General features: G+C 37.3%; 1 protein-coding gene across 9 annotated transcripts in view; it reads right to left on the bottom strand.

The window, feature by feature from the left end:
- Positions 1-18315, bottom strand: part of RELCH (RAB11 binding and LisH domain, coiled-coil and HEAT repeat containing) — a 114129-nt gene that overhangs the window by 53647 nt on the left and 42167 nt on the right. For 5 of the 9 annotated variants that reach the window (XR_011563877.1, XR_011563878.1, XM_019986736.2 and 2 more), the window contains 4 exons: positions 14460-14535; positions 13359-13454; positions 13189-13212; positions 4456-4568 (listed from right to left, as the gene is read on the bottom strand). Coding sequence is in view for 6 of the 9 variants with exons in the window: in XM_019986736.2 (XP_019842295.2) it covers positions 4456-4568; positions 13189-13212; positions 13359-13454; positions 14460-14535 (309 nt within the window). In the remaining 3 variants the exon portion in view is untranslated. Of the gene's footprint in view, positions 1-4455; positions 4569-13188; positions 13213-13358; positions 13455-14459; positions 14536-18315 lie in introns of those variants that run through there. The other 4 variants (XM_019986739.2, XM_019986740.2, XM_070779143.1 and 1 more) reach the window with 2 other exon arrangements.

The following is an 18315-nucleotide window of genomic DNA, read 5'->3' as shown; positions in this document are numbered from 1 at the left end:
GCAACACCATTTGAAAGATGTTGTGAAGAGATTCTCTACAGCTGTAAAGCTGAATCTCCTAAATTAACTTCCCATATATATAATACATTTTGAGATTATGTTTAATGCTTCCATTTCTAATGAATTTGTTTCTAGTTAATCAATCTATGATTGTTTTCCCAGTATTCCTATAGCTCAGTCTCCCAGGTGGCACAGTGGCAAAGAGTCCACCTGTCGATGCAGCAAACCCGAATGACTCGGGTCCCATCCCTGGGTTGGGAACGTCCCCTGCAGGAGGAAATGGCAACCCAGTCCAATATTCTCGCCTGGAAAATTCCATGGACAGAGGAGCCTGGCAGCCTACAGTCCATGGGGTCACAAACAGTCAGACATGACTGAGCAGACAGATCTTTGTAATTAAAAACTCTGACACTGTATTAGTAAAATGATACTTAAGTGAGAATTTTTGGTACTGAACCCAAGATAACTGTGGTAGGCAGCTTCTGACACGACTCCTAATGAGGTCTGTCTCCTGATATTCATGCCTGTGTGTAACCCCATCTTGTTGAGTGTAGACTGGACCCAAGGATTTGCTTCTAATGAACAGAATAATGGGATGGGATGTCACTTACGAGATCAGGTTACAAAGGCCTGTGACAGCCATCTCGTGAGACAGTCTTTTCTGCCTTCTCAGCGGGCATGCTCTGAAGACACTGCCACGCTGGAACGGTTTCAGGTGGTGAGAGACTGAAGGCTGCTGCTGCTGCTGCTGCTAAGTCGCTTCAGTCGTGTCCGACTCTGTGCGACCTCATAGACGGCAGCCCACCAGGCCCCGCTGTCCCTAGGATTCTCCAGGCAAGAACACTGGAGTGGGTTGCCATTTCCTCCTTCAACGCATGAAAGTGAAAAGTGAAAGTGAAGTCGCTCAGTCGTGTCCTACTCGTAGCGACCCCATGGACTGCAGCCCACCAGGCTCCTGCGTCCATGGGATTTTCCAGGCAAGAGCACTGAAGGCAACTTCTGGCTATAAGTCAGTGCAGGAGGAACCAAGGCCCCCAGTCCAAAGATCCATGAGAGACCGAATCCTGCCAATGACCAACCACGTGAGTGAGCTCAGAAGCAAATCCTTCCCCCACGGGCCTTGAGGTGACTACAGCCACAGACAACACCTTGACCACAGCTTTGTAAGAGACCCAGATGAGCTGACTCACATAAATCATAATACAAGTGTTACTTTAAACCACTTTCTTTTGGGGTAATTTGTTATAAAACAATATATAAATAATTAATATGACAGTTTCATTTGATGATAGATTTATAATTCAAAATTTTGAAAAAGATTTTTCACTTTTCAGAATGAAGGTACATTTAAAATGACTCTGAAAGTCAGAATGTTAGTTTTTTTTTTTTTTACTTCTGATTATCTATGACTTCAAAACCAGTAAAGCTTGATGGAAAAAAAAAGCATGTTTTCCATAGATGTTTCAAAGTAGCCAACTTTAAGGAAAAACAAAACATAAAGTTTAATTCATATCAACTATAAAAGCAGTTCCTCATTGCTGTTTCTTAAGATATGTCACTTCAACTGAAAACTGAAGCGTGACTTTAGGTTTCTGCTTAGGCTACCCAAGTCAGCGACAACGGCTCTCAGGCTGAGGGGAACAGTGACAGGCAGTAGGCCTGTGGGAGGCAGGAGAGTGTGAGCCAGCATGTCTTCACGGCACACGGCAGCTTCCTTTCACCATAACCTTCTAACTTTTATCTATATAATTTCCCTTTATGCTTATGTCATTGTCTTCTCTGATGGCTTCCCAACTTTTCTTTTCCTATTTGCTCCGACTTTAGGAAGGCAAATTAAGTGGATAAAAGAAAAATGGAAAAAGAAATTCCCAAGCTTTAAGACAGACATTTAGCTTCCCACTAAAAATTTCTTCATTTCTGATCATTTCTACCCCTACTAGTCTGTTAAAATAATGAGAAGTCACATACATAGGTTTCAGAAATATTTGATAATTATAATAAATAAACTGTTGAAATTTAAGCATTTCGAACAAATGTAAGAAGTATACACTTGTATAAGACCTTCATGTGAAATAACTTTAAATCGTGAGTCACCATCACTATATTAAACATGTACAAATTTGTTCAAAAAATGTTAAGCCCCTCAAAATAAACTTCTTAGCAGAATTAAGAGTCACAATTCTAAAAAGTAGGTCAGTTTTGAAATATACTTGAAAACAGAAAAGATCAGATGGCTACAGATTATTAACAGCATTGGAAACAGACTCCTGTGACAGTAAAAACACTGCTTCTACTTGTGGGGAATCATAAACACTGTTCCTACTTGTGAAATTATTTGACTGCTATTTGACATATGGGCTTCCCTTGTGGCTCAGCTGGTAAAGAATCCGCCTGCAATGCAGGAGACCTGGGTTCAATCCTTGGGTTGGGAAGATCCCCTGGAGAAGGGAAAGGCTACCCATTCCAGTATTCTGGCCCGGAGAAATTCCACGGACTATAGTTCCAATACTTTGGCCGCCTGATGGAAAGAACTGACTCACTGGAAAAGACCCTCATGCTGGAAAGATTGAAGGCGGGAGGAGAAGGGGACGACAGAGGATGAGATGGTTGGATGGCATCACCAACTCGATAGACATGAGTTTTGGTAAACTCCGGGAGTTGGTGATGGACAGGGAGGCCTGGTGGGCTCTGGTCCATAGGGCTACAAACACTAGGACACAACTGAGCAGCTGAACTGACACAATAGGCGGAAATACGGTGTTAGTTATGGCTGCTAGCAAAGAATTACCAAAAAGGCAATATAGCTGAGCATAGAACTGGACAGTCCTTGTGTCCTTCTCAGGACGCAAGGAAGCCTGTGATTCAGGAAGTAAAGAAAAGTAATAAACGATTACATGTCAAACTTATGCTAATTTAAAAATTTTGCTTTATTTTTTATTCATATCAAATGTAGTTAACAGTTTAGCTTATTTAAATAAATAACTTTATTTCTGAAAAGTGGAAGATCAGCTGTGAACATGCGTGTTTAAATCCTGACGTATCTTGACCTGAAGTCAGGCTGACAGGTACTTTTGGCCACCAGATGGCAGCTGTTAGCTTTACAGCAGAGTCTGTAAAAACAGGCTATGTAAATTGAGAGATTTTTGCCTTGCATTCTAAAAATGACAATGTAATAAGTAGTATTTATTAATTAAGTTTCCAAGATAGGGAATAATATTTTCAAGGAGAAGATAAAATATTAATTTTCCTATATGCTGCTGCTGCTAAGTCGCTTCAGTTGTGTCCGACTGTGCGATCCCACAGACAGAACCATCAAATTGTCCTAAGAAAATTTTCGGTTTGCAATGAATGGAACCTGATTGAATTTCCCTTACTTCTGTTCAGCTAGCATGTAGATTAATCTTGACTGGATCCTGAAAAAAAACATGTCTGCTTGCTCAGGTATATTTTAATAAGGGTAGGAAAGAGATACATGTTCACAGAGTTTAAAAGTCTACATGACTTTTTATTCTCATGGTGGAGAGATTCCTTGTGTTTTAAATTTTGGGCTTGATTTGTCGTATGGTTCACTTTATGATTTTCCAACATTCTCAGAAGAGGTAAAAACTGTAATAGTCAATAAAACAAGAACTAAAATTATATCAAGTTACCTAATCTTAATGTATAACTCTATTGTTTTGCGAAAGTATAAGCAAAAATTATCTGCTTATTAAGACAGAAAATTACAGTGTGGAAACATCCCAACAGCTCAGTCTTGTCCAACTGGTGCTTGGTCTGCTTACCCTCCACTAGGATATTCTGTTCACGTTCACACTTGCACAGCTTCTCCTAGTATTTAAAAGTCTGCTTTCTGGGGAGACATCTATCACGGCTGCCTGAGCAAAAAACCCATTCCCCTTTCTTCCAGAAGTCTCCTGGGTATGTGTCTTGTCCCCCTGCCCCCAACACTCTCATGCCCCTCACCACTCCCAAGTACAACTCATTTCTCCACTCAGGCATCCTTGATTGTGGGCGTTTGAATCAGGACTAACCAAAACACTGTATCCCTCTAGCCATACAGAAACTGATCGGTGATGCAGACATTCCTATGTTAAATATTTTATTTCTGGTAAACCATAACTATTAAGAGGCCATGCTGTATCTAGCTCATCTGTGGGGGGAAAAGGGAAATATTTAGGAGTTCTTGGAAATCAAATGTGAAAGATAAAAGCAAAGACTTAATGGCATAATTAGCAGCCCAAAAGATACCTAACACAAAAGTGTGGCAGTGCGACGTGAGCAGCTGGAATGACAAGGAGAGCGCTGTAGGGCACTGTGAACAGGGGCAGTGTTTGCTTTATTAAGAGACCTTAGAAAGGAGAGACGGCATTTAGATTAGAAAGGCAATCATGATGTCAAAGCAATAAAGAGCAAGTCCACATTATATTTATTTCCCAGAGAAGCAGCCATAGTCACCTCTGCTCATCGTCGGGCCTCTTGATCAGATTGAAGAGTATGTGGAGAAGCTGGTCCCTCTCCTTGGGCTCAGGGTGCAGGCAGGCTGTGCACAAGATGAGGGGGATCAACTCCTAGAGAGACACGAAGGTGGAAAGAGCCAAAGTAAAAACGCATCGCAGAATATTCTTTTCCCCCCAAAGTATTCATAAGTGGAAGTTTTAAATGAAATAAACCTCAACATAGGAGCAAATTTTTATTTTGTAAGGCTGATAATTCAAGAGATAAACACAGTTATGGAGTGACTGTGCAGAAGGTGCACATCACAATGTAATCAAGTAACTTACGATTGAACTAACCTTGTTTTCTCATCCAATACTTCCCAAGGGTCTATCACCTTTTACATTAAGTAACATTTTATCTTACTATAAGCTCATATAGTTTACATTTTGAAAGTGCTTTTAAATAAAAACTTGCAGAAGTTAACTATATTTTAAAACCTAAAATGAAAAACAGAAAATAAAGATAACTCTTCATACTTCCATAAGCACAGTAGGATCAGAAATAATTAATAACTTTATACCCTTAGCACCTAACCTAGTGGGTAATTAAAAAGACCATCTTCATAGGTGTTGAATGCTCTCTGTAAAAGCACTTGTAGAAATGTTCTATTTTGAAATGAAAATTTTAAATAATATTTTGTTCCACTTTCAACATAGAGAAGTAAATTTAGTATTTTCAAGGAAACAGACAAAAGTTTATTTTTTTTTTACAAAGTATTTGAAAATTAAAGTTTTTTCACATTTTAATTAAACTGAGGCAAAATTCTAAAATACATTTAAAAGATATTAATGTTTTTCACTTTTGAAGTAGATTTGCAAATCTAATGAAATAAAAGTTCAAAAGTGATAAAGTATTTTTGGAGAGAAATCCTCTAAGTTATTTTGCAGATATTTTAAAGAAATCACTATGATATAATAAAAAGGGCAGAATGATTATTCTCGTTTATTTTTCCCATCTACCTCCCTACCCCCAAAAAGTATTAGCAGATTTAAAATAGGAATTAATCACTATGTATTAATGCATGACACTTTAAAAAAAGTCTACATTATTCTGAGGACGTTCCCTTAGAAACAGATGATATGCTTTTAGAGGAGTTGAGACTGACACTAAGGCATGACTAGAAGTCCTTTCCATTATTTCTAATGTCTTACATATATTATGTTAAAATTATAATTACTCGGTATAAATCTAAATTCAAAGCACAAAGATGTAGATAAGAAGAGGAGAAACAAATCTGAGAAGCAAAAGCAAATTTAAATTTAAAACACTTATTCTGTCATCTTTCTGTTTAGGAGCCTCTGTGGGTTTTAGATTAGTGAATAACTGAAAAGCGGAGAAAATAATTTTGTACTGGGAATGGAACAGTGTATGTATGGATCCTTGTATTTTGATGTTTCCCAAATATGCTTACCATGAGGCTTGATGGGTGAGGACCATTAATACCAAGGGTCCTTAGAGAGCTCCACTGAGATTGCTAAGGGCCAGGCCACTAATGAGAGGACCAGGATGACACATGAGCATACTCCACTGAGAGCAAAAGGTTAAGGATGAAAAGCTAGTTATTCTAGAAAGTACTAACAAAAAGAGAAAATATCTTAATGCCTGAAAAATCAAAAAGGCCCTAAATATTTAACTTGTACTTTTCCTTCATGTCCCATGGGTTTTCTTTCTCTCCTATGGGTTTTCTTGCTTTCTCGTAACCCTTTCTTCCTGCTTCCCAGTCATCTCCAAATATTCACTCTTAAACTATCTCACTCTACTCTCTCCCTATTGCATTACTCATTAAAGAAATAAAGTTATGAAGTGTAGGTAAGATATCTGCTCTAACTGCAAGTACACGCATACACCCTCTGTCTAAAATACAGAATAACAGTTTCTTTATCTCAAAAACAGGTATACCAAAATAACTGTCTTACTGTTTACTTTTGTGCCTTACATTTTCTTTTCCTTTTTTCTTTTTTTTTAAACCACGAGGCTTAGTGATTCTTAATCAAAGAGGAATTTTATGTTATACGTTACTGTAATGAATCTTTCAACTGGAATGTGGCTACAGTTGTGCCAAACCAAGAACGCTAAACTCGGAGTTCGAAGAGCTCCTGTCTCAAAACTCCTAAGTACCAAAGAACCCAATGAAAACTGTGAACCTCTCTGAGTTTTTGTTTCCTCAACTGAAACATACAGGAATTAAGCTGAGTACAGAAATCAAAAATACATATATTTTGTCATTTTCTTATCTATTGCTAATGAGATTGTTAATTTTCCTTTCTGAGATCAAAGCTGGCCTCAAAACCCTTCTCAACACAGCAGCCATTACCGACCGATTCCAACGGACACGTAGGAAAGGAAAAAAAAAATCGGTCAGTCGTTGTCTCCTTGAACCCTACAATTCTGTGAATTTAGGACTTTAGAGAAACATTCACTTTTCTCAATCACAGTTAGTAATAATTTACTCTGCCACCTGTTTTTATTTCTTGCTGGCTATAATAGCAAATGTGGGAAGTCAGTGCCAATACACTTCGGTTGATACTCTACACCAAGGAGAACTGGGCACATCCTGGCACCTCGATGGCAACGGCAGTTATAAAGTGTGCCAGATGGCTTCCTCTTCCTGAGCATCGCTGAGCTGAGAGGAGGTCCAGAAGGCGATGGCAGGGAAAAGTGGAAGCTGTAGTCTGTGTGACAGAGCCATCAGAACTTTAATTGCTAAGTCATGACCAGCTTCAAAAATCCTAATTTCCTCTTCCTCTGTCATTCATTTAACCACAACTTCCATTTATACCACTCTCCAAATAATGAATTCTGTAAGTACGTTATCTGCTGTGCTGCGTATCTTACTGCTTGTAAATTCACCTTTTTCAAGCCTCTGACGTACTAGTCTATCCACAAGACTCTAATTTAGGATTTTCACACTACAGTTGACCCTTAAACAACACAGGTTTGAATTGTGCTGTGGGTCCACTTATATGAAGTATGTGTGTGCTTAGTCACTCAGTTGTGTCCGACTCTTTGCAACCCCATAGGCTATAGCCCGCCAGGCTCCCTTGTCCATGGGAATTCTCCAGGCAAGAATACTGGAGTGGCTTGCCATGCTCTCCTCCAAGGGATTTTCCCAACCCAGGGATCAAACCCACGTCTCCTGCATTGCAGATGGATTCTTCTGTCTGAGCCACTAGGGAAGCCCAAGAATACTGGAGTGCATAGCCTATCCCTTCTTCAGAGGACCTTCCCAACCCAGGAATTGAACCAGGGTCTCCTTCATTTCAGGCAGATTCTTTACCAGCTGAGCTAGCAGGGAAGCCCACTTATATGCAGATTTTACCCCATAAACATGTACTACATTACTACACAGATCTGTGGCTGGCTGAATGTAAAGTTATACTTGGATACTGAACTGTGTGGCGGTCAGCACACATAATCTGTGCACTGTTCAAGGGAGGGTCGATGGTACGCATAAATGTACAGATTTGAATCAATATTTTCCCATTGGTATCATCATTTCCAACTGAAGAAATCTAGTGTTTAAATAGTTTCCTTATAATTCTAAATAAAATATTTAAAAACTGGTGTCTAGATTTTCAGAAAATGTGACAGTGGTTTTAAAAATGTCTTTGAATAATAACCATGGAAAAATAATAAAGCTTTGATAAACATTATATACAAAAGGAATCAATTGCCTACCCTGCACAAAAACATTACTGAGTTCATATTTCAAGGCAACAGACATTTTAAATATTTCCAAACATGCTTTATCAGTTAACGTGTACTGAAGTGAAATATAAAACTGATCTCCTACTGATCATTAGAGAGGAAATCAGTGTAGTAATCCTATTACAGAAGGTATTCCCGTAGTTTCTTACCATGGACACTAGGAAAGACATTTCTAAGGCCTTTAGAAATCATTAATCTAAAAGACTTAGTAATCTGTGCTTTACCCAAGTGAATGAGTTTCACGTCACCTGGTGTGACTTCCGCCACTTTGACAGCACTAGCTCTCTCCATATGGAGAGCTTCCCACCTTCCACAATTTAACAGGAAAGGTTTCCAGTATTTTTCTTTCAGTTTTCAAGTAAAACAAAATAAATTCTAATGATAACAAAGAAATCATTTTCAAGGCAGTAAATGTCTTCAGAGATGATTACATTTGATTTAATGAATACTTTTACTTGACTTTCTTAGTCTTTAAAGATTAGTATGTGTTCAGACTACAAACACAGAAGAAAAAATAGTACCTAAACAGGATCTAAAACAATGTGAGTGATCAGATGTTAAAGGGAAAAGAAATGAAGTAGGAAATGAGATCAGGCACAATTTAAAATTCAAAAAAGTATGGGAATGTTGATATGATAATAACTCCAAGATCTGAAAGGAATCTAAAATACAAAAGGAAGTATTGCACGTAGATCAGATACCAATGAGGAAATATGTGAGTACTTCAGGTCAGGAAGCAAAATTCTGCAATTCTAGAAAGGTGATATCAGTCCAATTAATTATAGATCACCACTTGTCTTCACTATTCCACTGAAAATATTTCCTATAACCTCAGCTTTGAAAAAATTTTAGATGGCTGTTACTAAATTTTTCTCATCTAGTCTTTTTCCTAGGAATTAAGCAATAATGAATTATAATAATTCAAATGTTGATAAGTATACACCCTTGGATTTGGATTTTCAGTTGAAATTTGTCATGATGTTGGTAGTAACATATAAAGAAAAAAAACATTACAAAGACTTATATAAGGAAAAGACAAGATTACTCACCTCTGGAAAAGTTTTATACTTCAAGGGCTGCTAAAATACCTATTCTTAGAATTATTAATATCTGTAATTCCCAGGTCTCAGCCTTTAGGAAGCTTAACTGAAATACTTAAGTGACTTTTAAACTCTGATACTGCTCAAGAGCATGTGGTTTACTCTGAAAATTACCAGACACATACACACAAACACAACGTGGGCAAAGAAGGTGGACCAAACTTTCGCAACTTACTACTTACTCTACTATGCTTGTACTAGCACAGCACACTCGTGTAACTGAGAATCATACCGCTACTCTTAAGAAAAATTTACCACAGAGCAACCACAAAAGGTACCGTAAAAGAGTAAAGTTTGGTTTCTTAGAAGATGAACAAGTCTTTAGAGGTACTAGCTAATTTTTAAGGCTTTTAGGGAATTGGTGCTCTCCTTTATCTTTTTTCTTTTTATAGCTTTAATGATATACATTTCACACAACACACTCTAAAACAACCAATGGGTCAAAGAAATCACTAAGGAAATTAAAATACTTTGAGATAAATGAAAAACAGAACATACTAAAACATGTGAGATGCAGCATAAGCAGAACACAGAGGGAAATTTATAGCCATAATCACCCACATTAAAAAAAATGAGATTCCAATTCAACAACCTTGCCAGAAAAAGAAAACTAAAGGCCAGCAGAAAGAAGAAAATAATAAAGATTACAGCAGAGGTAAGTGAAATATAGGAACGAGAAAAAACAGAATCAACAACATCAGAAGTTGGCTCTTTGAAAGGATCAATACAATTGACAATCTTTTACCTTAACTGACAGAGAAAAATAGAGAAGATACAAATAATTAGAATCAGAAATAAAGGAGAAGACATTAGTAACAAAAAAATCAAAAGGATTATAAGTGAATACCATAAACAATGGTCTACCAACAAGTTAGATAATCAATACATGAACTAACTCCGAGAATCACAAAAATGACCAAAACTGACACAAGAAGAAACAGAAAATCAAAACAGACCTGTAACAGGCAAATAGACTGAATCAAAAGTTAAAAAACCTCTAGGATCAGATGACTTTGCTTGTAAATTCTAAAACACATTTTAAGAATTATTAATACAGATTGTACTCAACTCTTTGAAAGAACAGAACAGGAGGAACAATTCTTAAGACATTCTGTGTGCAAATACTATAAAGAATTTCCTGTTCATAAAATACAAGAGTTAATGCTGTTTGAATGTCAATATTCCTCAAAGTGATCCACAGATTCAGTGCAATTTCTATCAAAATTCAAATGACTTTTATGGCAGAGACCAAAACTGAGCATCCCATTATATGAAACCAAAAAGGGCCCTAAATGGCTAAATGATAGTGTAAAGAGAACAAATCTGGAAGACTCATACTTTCTAATTTCAAAACTTACTGTAAAGCTATAGCAATCAAAATAGAGTGGAACAGGCATAAAGATAAACATAAAGACCCATGGTACAGAATTCAAAGTATAGAAATGAATCCAAACATCTACATCAAACTGATTTTTGACAAAGGTGCCATGACCATTCAGTAAAGAAGCAACTGTCTCCCCAACAAATGGTGCTGGGACACCTGGGTGACTTCATGAAAAGAGTCCAGTTCTGAACTCCTGCCTCACTCCATACATTAACAAAAAACAAAACACAAACAGGGGTCAGTCACCTAAATACAGGAGCTAAAGGTATAGAACTATTAGAAGAAAACATAGGGGTAAATCTTTCTGACTTCAGCTTTGGCAATGGATTCTTAGATGCATACCAAAAACATCAGCAACAAAAGAAAAAAATAGAGAAATCAGATTTCACAGAAATGAAAAACATCTGTCCATTTAAGGACAACATCAACTACAGGACGGAAGAAAATACTTGCAAATCATATATGAGGTCAGAGTTTAATATCCAGAATTGTAAGAACTCTTACAATTCAAAAACAAACAATCCACTTAAAAAATGGGCAAAGGATTTACTAAATTTTACTGCATGTGAGATGACAGCTCAGGGACAGGGGAATAAAAGCTCGTATTGTACATCTTTTCATATTCAAAAGATGTTAGCCCATGAATATGCATTATTTAATCAAACCTTATACTCTATTTTTAATGCTTTACTTTTTAAATTATCTAGGCTATTGCTATGATGAATCATACAAATGGACATTTTAATTGTAGTCACATATCAATAAAAAGGCTTATACTGATGAATACAAAAAATTGAGAAATAAGAAAAAGCAAAAATATTAACTCTTAAATCATAAGACCTTTTAAAAAATATAAATTTATGGAACTAGGGTAAAATATTAAATACAAGTAATCCAATATCAAAGGATAAAATCAAATAAAAGTTTTGTGCTTTTATGCCCTGGGATTAGTTTCAAAGAAAGGCAAGATAAACCTCATTATTTACCAATTTAATTTTGAGGGAATACAACTCTGGTATATTAAAAATGGTAAAATTTCCAATAAAACAAAATATGATACAAATAAATAAACAAAGATAAGTGATCAATTCTTCATGAAATTATAAGTATAAAAATATTTTTATATATAAAAAACTTAAAATCAGCCAGAAAAGTAAACATCATACCACAAATAAAATATACATGTATATATAAATATATGCTTATATATATATTTATATATATAATATATCTGATTACTGATGATGCAAATTTATAAAAACTTCATGCAGTACAATCAGATTTTAGTGGTAGAGTTTTTTATGATTAAAAAAGGGAAAATAAAAATTAAAAAAAAGCTTAAACTGCATTTCATAACAATTAGGTTTCTATGCTATTTTAAATATTATCTTAAGGAAACATAGTAAAAGGGATGCAAACATTAATGCACTGCACAGAATATGTTACAAGCTGAAAAAGGAAAAAGAAGCTCAAACACCATTCTGCCAGGCAGAACTGCAAAACAATCTGAAATTGGACACTGATCCTTCAAGACACAGAAAATTTTCACTTCTTAATATCTCACACAACCATTCTTAAATGTTAGGTAAAATAAAACCATCAGTAAGAAAACAGTCATGTTTATCATTTTTAAATTAAAAATACCTATAGGTATAAGAATTACTAAAGCTCTACATATATGTTTTCTTGAGGATCAGTACAAATTTCTTGTGCTAAACAGATAATTAAGGATAAGCTCTCATATGGGTTTTGCCAATGCACTGTGTACCTATCATACTGTAGGTCCCATGAATTATGATTAAAACCAGTGGTAAAGATTAAGAGGATAACAAAAGAAAACTTGTAGGACACGTTCAATAATATTCTTAACCTATTTAAAAAATTTGTGAATTGCAAATTGATTTCATAAATTGAATAATTCAAATAAATAAACTTGTTTGCAAATAAATCATTCACTATTTAAATGAGATTACAGATAATTTTTCCTTAATCTTTTAATGACGAAATATAACTCTAAAGAATACTTTCTATAGTATTTATGGCTTATAACATAGGCAATGTGTACCAAAATAAATCTGCTACTCTATTTTAGACATTTAAAGCATCTGTCAACAACAGGTTAGCTACAAGAAAAATGAAAAAGATACTCTCAAAAGTTATTGCAGACAATATTATAACTATCCTATTCTAAGACAAGTCTATCTACTGCCAAACAAATACAATAAAACTAACACTAATAAGAGGTAACTACAAGTACAAGAAAAGAGTTATATTATTAGTCCCTATTAATGTTCAATCCCAAGACTGTCTACTTCTGTAGGCAAGTCACACGTATCATATATAGAGAGAGATCAAATAAACTAGGTAACTGGTGATGCAGAGAACGGACAGTGTTCACGGCACGTAGATGGACCTACAGTAATAGTTAGTGTTGCAGAAGCTAATGATGCTTTAAGCAAAATTGGAAAACATGAATCCATGCAGTTTTACTGAACTCACCTGACAGAGGTGTAAAACCATTCTCTAGGAGCAGAGATGCATGCACAAAAGTAAGAATATGATTGCAAGTAATAGACTTTAACAAAATAAAAATATAACACTAAACTTCAAAATGACGAAAAATGGACAACATGATGGTCTAGGGACGACAGTACTTCTCTGGGTCTCACCTCTCTCTTGGCCAGCAGCACGTTAGGGACGATGTGCGGCAGGCAGCGCCCCAGCATCAGCATGACGCTCGCCTCACTGTCCGCAATCCGAGACACCTGGAAGACCACAGGGTTAGTCAAGGCTGCGCTGGAGGGCTGTGTGCGCGACGGGGCTTCACGGCTACGGTCTGGACCCTGTCACTTCTGTTTCAAACACACATTCAAAAGGACAATTTATGAGGAGGAAAACAAAAACAAGAACAACCTGAGATTCCAAACAGGACAGACATTTTTGTAGACCAGAAAAGGATTTAAAACACTAGGAAGAAGCAAGGGAGCAGACAAGGAGGCTTACTAGGCTTCAGTTCTGGGAACAAATAGCGGTAACACAGGACTGGGGCAGCCTCAATGGCTTTTAATCTTTGTTCTGGGGGGAAAGGTACCCACAAAGTCACGATCTTTGGTTAAGGCGAAAGAGAAGCTTGTATAATGAAAACACATGCAAGGGGAAGTCCATGGGGGCTGCCCGAGTCTTACAATGAGAACTGCAGACTGCATCCAAACCATTCTCTAGCTCCAGATTGTTAACAACACCGTGGGACAGACGCTCAGAAGAGGTGACGTGGAACCAACCGCAAGAAAGGTATTAATAGAAAGGGAGAAGTATAAAGAAAGGAGAAAAAAATACCCTTTTAAGATAAGCCTGCAATAACAGTTACAAAGGACTTGATGAAAAGAAATCTGAGAGACAATTTACTCTGCAATCAAAGACAATCAATCCTAGAGAAATTAAAAATGGAGTAATCTAAAAATAACTGAAGTTATAAATAATATATACACCTGACTTGGTTTTCTAAATTACACCATAAAGAGGCATATAATTGTAGGTTGGTAGACATAAAAAATTAAAACTATACTGTATAGAGTCACTGTCTTACTAAACAGAGCTTTAATCCAAAGATAAAAATAATCAACTACTTTGCTTGAAAGCAGAAAACTTTGGAATTATTTCTTAGATTTTTTTACTTGAAACAGAGTTGTATTACAATTATTTTTTGGGTAAAATGCTAAGAAGAAAAACGGAATGTTTTAAGAAAGTTGCAGGAATCTGGTATAACTTACCTCTGATCCTAAACGACTATCTGCTGACATTCGACAGAAAGAGAGTAGTGCTTGATGGAAAGCAGGAGACAACTTCCTAGAAGAAAACAATGATGGAAAATGGGACAATATCGAATAGTTAAACTGGCGTTTAAGGAGAAACTAAGTTGCAGGTTTTAATTCCCATCATTACTTGAATCCTACCTCACACATGTTTGAATTTCTTAGCCACAAAAGATTTAAGGTCACTTCACTGGAGAATCATACAGGGAAAAAGGAATAGCAACAGCGGGCACGACTGAGCGACTTCACTTTCACTTTTCACTTTCATGCATTGGAGGAGGAAATGGCAACCCACTCCAGTGTTCTTGCCTGGAGAATCCCAGGGACGGCGGGGCCTGGTGGGCTGCCGTCTATGGGGTCGCACAGAGTCGGACACGACTGAAGCGACTTAGCAGCAGCAGCTGAGCTTAAAGGAGCTGATATTATGTGAATGAATGTCTTATAAATGTTAATAGATTAAACCTGAAGTTGTATGGCAGGTCAATGACTACAGAAAGTGTTTGCAAAACCTGAAATGAGGATTTTTTCCCCCCTTCCCTAATTCTCTATGGTCCCAGAAAGGTAAAGGGTGGCTGCAAAGGCTAACCTGGTATGTTGCTGAGAAGTTTTGCAGATCTGTATCATGATAATGATAACCCTCAATGTTAGGAACCCTCATAAAAGAATAAAAAATTAAAAATAAATGAAGGAGAGGCTCATTCAATGTTCACATATATTTTAAATGAAGGATTTTTTGTAATTGAAAATATTAGCCTATTTATGTTTAATAAAGAAGGTTAAAACATTTATATTTGTAAAATAACACTGGTCTCTATGTAATAGTATTCATAATATTGTAACTATGGGTTGTATTTTATGTGCTCAATCTACAAAGAGAAGGGGTGACATCACATCTAAGGTTACATAACAAAGGTTATTTAGTATACACCACAAAGTAGCCCTCAGGAGCACCTGATTATGGACTTAGTGTGCCAAAGCTGAAGCCTGTTTGCTCATTATGTCCCCACTCCCCTAATCTTTCAGCGGAGGGAGCTACAAGGCATCTAACTGCCCAAGCCAGAAAGCCTTTATCCTTCCCTTAGTTTTAACCTCCTAATCCAATCAATTTTTTTTACCTTCTAACTATCTTACAAATCTATCTACGTCTTTCCAATACAGGAAATTCCACCATTTCTTTCTTGGACTCTTCCAACAGATATCCCACGAGTTTCGGTTCTTGCTACCCTCTAATTACCACTACTCTAGAGGACTCTTTCTAAAACTTCAGTTCAGTTCAGTCGCTCAGTCATGCCCAACTCTTTGCGACCCCATGGACTGCAGCACGCCAGGCCTCCCTGTCCATCACCAACTCCCAGAGTTTACTCAAACTCATGTCCATTGAGTCAGTAATGCCATCCAACCATCTCATCCTTCGTCGTCCCCTTCTCCTCCTGCCTTTAATCTTTCCCAGCATCAGTGTCTTTTCCATTGAGTCAGCTCTTCACATCAGGAGGCCAAAGTATTGCAGTTTCAGCTTCAACACCAGTCCTTCCAATGAACACTCAGGACTGATCTCCTTTAGGATAGACTGGTTGGATCTCCTTGCTGTCCAAGGAACTCTCAAGAGTCTTCTCCAACACCACAGTTCAAAAGCATCAATTCTTCGGGGCTCAGCTTTCTTTATAATCCAACTCTCACATGCATACATGACTACTGGAAAAACCATAGCCTTGACTAGATGGACCTTTGTTGGCAAAGTAATGTCTCTGCTTTTTAATATGCTGTCTAGGTTGGTCATAACTTTCCTTCCAAAGAGTAAGCGTCTTTTAATTTCATGGCTGCAATCATCATTTGCAGTGATTTGGGAACCCCCCAAAAATAAAGTTTGCCACTGTTTCCACATCTATTTGCCATGAAGTGATGGGACCAGATGCCACGATCTTAGTTTTCTGAATGTTGAGCTTTAAGCCAACTTTTCCACTCTCTTCTTTTACCTTCATCAAGAGATTCTTTAGTTCTTCACTTTCTGCCATAAGGGTGGTGTCATCTGCATATCTGAGGTTATTGATATTTCTCCCGGCAATCTTGATTCCAGATTGTGCTTCCTCCAGCCAAGTGTTTTTCATGATGTACTCTGCATATAAGTTAAATAAGCAGGGTGACAATATACAGCCGTGAAGTACTCCTTTTCCTAATTGGAACCAGTCTGTTGTTCCATGTCCAGTTCTAACTGTTGCTTCCTAACCTGCATACAGGTTTAAGAGGCAGGTCAGGTGGTCTGGTATTCCTATCTCTTTCAGAATTTTCCACAGTTTATTGTGATCCACAAGTCAAAGGCTTTGGCATAGTCAGTAAAGCAGAAATATATGCTTTTCTGGAACTCTCTTGCTTTTTCCATGATCCAGAGGATGTTGGCAATTTGATCTCTGGTTTCTCTGCCTTTTCTAAAACCAGCTTGAACATCTGAAGTTCACAGTTCACATATTGTTGAAGCCTGGCTTGGAGAATTTTGAGCATTACTTTACTAGCGTGTGAGATGAGAGCAATTGTGCGGTAGTTTGAGCATTCTTTGGCATTGCCTTTCTTTGGGATTGGAATGAAAACTGACCTTTTCCAGTCCTGTGGCCACTGCTGAGTTTTCCAAATTTGCTGGCATATTGAGTGCAGCACTTTCACAGCATCATCCTTTAGGATTTGAAATAGCTCAACTGGAATTCCATCACCTCCACTAGCTTTCTTCACAGTGATGCTTCCTAAGGCCCACTTGACTTCACATTCCAGGATGTCTGGCTCTAGGTGAGTGATCACACCATAGTGATCATCTGGGTCATGAAGATCTTTTTTGTACAGTTCTTCCATGTATTCTTGCCACCTCTTCTTAATATCTTCTGCTTTTGTTAGGCCCATACCATTTCTGTCCTTCATTGAGCCCATCTTTGCATGAAATGTTCCCTTGGAAACTCCAATTTTCTTGAAGAGTTCTCTGGTCTTTCCCATTCTATTGTTTTCCTCTATTTCTTTGCGCTGATCATTGAGGAAGGCTTTCTTATCTCTCCTTGCTATTCTTTGGAACTCTGCATTCAAATGGGTATATCTTTCCTCTTCTCCTTTGTTTTTCACAGCTATTTATAAGGCCTCTCCAGAGAGTCATTTTGCATTTCTTTTTCTTAGGGATGGTCTTGCTCCGTCTCCTGTACAATGTCAGGAACCTCTGTCCATAGTTCATCAGACACTATCAGATCTAGTCCCTTAAATCTATTTCCCACTTATACTGTATATTATAAGGGATTTGATTTAGTTCATACTTGAATGGTCTAGTGGTTTTCCCTACCTTCTTTTAAAACTTAGATACCATCATGTTCCAAGTCTCTAAAATGAGTTAACACAGCTTATGTGACTTGGTCTCAGCTTAATTCTCCGACTTCCCCTTCTGTTGTCTTCTCATCTGCATGCTTTGCTTCGGTCTTCATAAACCCTTTCTTGCTTCCAAGTGCAGTGTTCTTCTGCTCCTATTAGTCCCTTTTAGTGGGAAGACTTCCTCTTATCTCTTGGCCTGGTTCACTTCTTACTCATTAGGTATAAAGTTAGAAAATACTTCTTCCCTGAAATCTTTCCTACTCTGACGACTAGGTTAGGTACCCTGATTGTGTGTTCCCCAAGCAAGCTGAACTTCTCTTATATTACTACGTTTTACAATATTATAATTGCCTGACAGTCTCTCTCATACTGTAAAGTCTGTAACCGAAGGGTACCATATGTTTGGTTACTGTTATTATACTCTTCATTTGGGGTCCTCTAGTGGCTTCATTTAGAGAAGGCAATGGCACCCCACTCC

The sequence above is a fragment of the Bos indicus genome, chromosome 24 (assembly GCF_029378745.1).
Source record: "Bos indicus isolate NIAB-ARS_2022 breed Sahiwal x Tharparkar chromosome 24, NIAB-ARS_B.indTharparkar_mat_pri_1.0, whole genome shotgun sequence".
In the NCBI taxonomy this organism is placed as follows: domain Eukaryota; kingdom Metazoa; phylum Chordata; class Mammalia; order Artiodactyla; family Bovidae; genus Bos; species Bos indicus.
The sequence above is the reverse complement of the archived record's forward strand: the minus strand, read 5'-3'. Positions and strand labels throughout refer to the sequence as shown.